The sequence below is a fragment of the Zea mays genome, chromosome 10 (assembly GCF_902167145.1).
Source record: "Zea mays cultivar B73 chromosome 10, Zm-B73-REFERENCE-NAM-5.0, whole genome shotgun sequence".
Classification (NCBI taxonomy): Eukaryota; Viridiplantae; Streptophyta; class Magnoliopsida; order Poales; family Poaceae; genus Zea; species Zea mays.
This window is the reverse complement of record NC_050105.1, coordinates 3343914-3344700: the sequence shown is the minus strand read 5'-3', so window position 1 is coordinate 3344700 and position 787 is coordinate 3343914. Positions and strand designations below refer to the sequence as shown.

Here is a 787-nt window from a genome sequence, read left to right as displayed (position 1 = left end):
GGAACTGCTATGCCTTAAGGACTGGATGCAAATTGGAAATGAAAGAGATAGTTTTTTTTAGGATTTTGGTCTGTACTGGAAGCTCTCAATTTTTATGGCCAGATGAATTGTTGGTCCAACTCATGGGAGATCTCGTCTTCTACTTTCATATCAAGCTCAGCTCCTCTTGCAACGTACAACCATGTCTAAAAAAAATAGGGGAGGACTCCAAGGAAAGCTCCAAAAGCTTTCTTTGTCTGTGTTTATTCACTCGAACTGCACCTTTCGAGTGAATAATTCATAACAATTCAGAGCAGTCCTAATCCATAGACTAGTCTACTCCGCTTGTTCACCTCTCTTTCCATGCTGCTTCCTTTCCCAGCGAGCAGTAGACCCTCAGCAGTCTACGGCACCTTCGGTCTCCTCTACATAAAAAAACAAACCATCTATCACCAGCAATCAGCAACACCATCCGGTATTCCTCCGTTCCCTGCCCGACGGAGCTGCTTCCCTCCTTGCTGTGCTGTGCTTGTTCCAGATTCTACTCCATACGCCCTTGATTTATTTTACTTCGTGTAAGATCTCCAATCTCCATTTTTTCGCTTGCTGTGTTAGCTGCTATTTCCCCTTTGTGTTGCTGGATCTGGCGAGAAAGAAAAATAATTGGTTTGTGCTTCAGTTTTTTCATTCAGATTCATTAATTTTATGTGTCTGCAGAGAAAAAAGAAAAAAAATAGCTTCTTACTGAATTTCATGGCCGACTTGGCGCTCGCCGGCTTAAGGTGGGCAGCATCGCCGATTGTCAACG

At 43.5% G+C, this 787-nt stretch overlaps 1 protein-coding gene across 1 annotated transcript in view; it reads left to right on the top strand.

Moving 5' to 3' along the window:
- Window positions 1–370: 370 nt before the first annotated feature.
- Window positions 371–787, top strand: part of LOC103640714 (putative disease resistance RPP13-like protein 1) — a 27607-nt gene continuing 27190 nt past the window's right edge. The window contains exons 1-2 of the mRNA XM_035963306.1: window positions 371–554; window positions 697–765. Of these exons, the coding sequence (XP_035819199.1) occupies window positions 733–765 (33 nt within the window). The 5' untranslated portion in view covers window positions 371–554; window positions 697–732. The remainder of the gene's footprint in view (window positions 555–696; window positions 766–787) is intronic.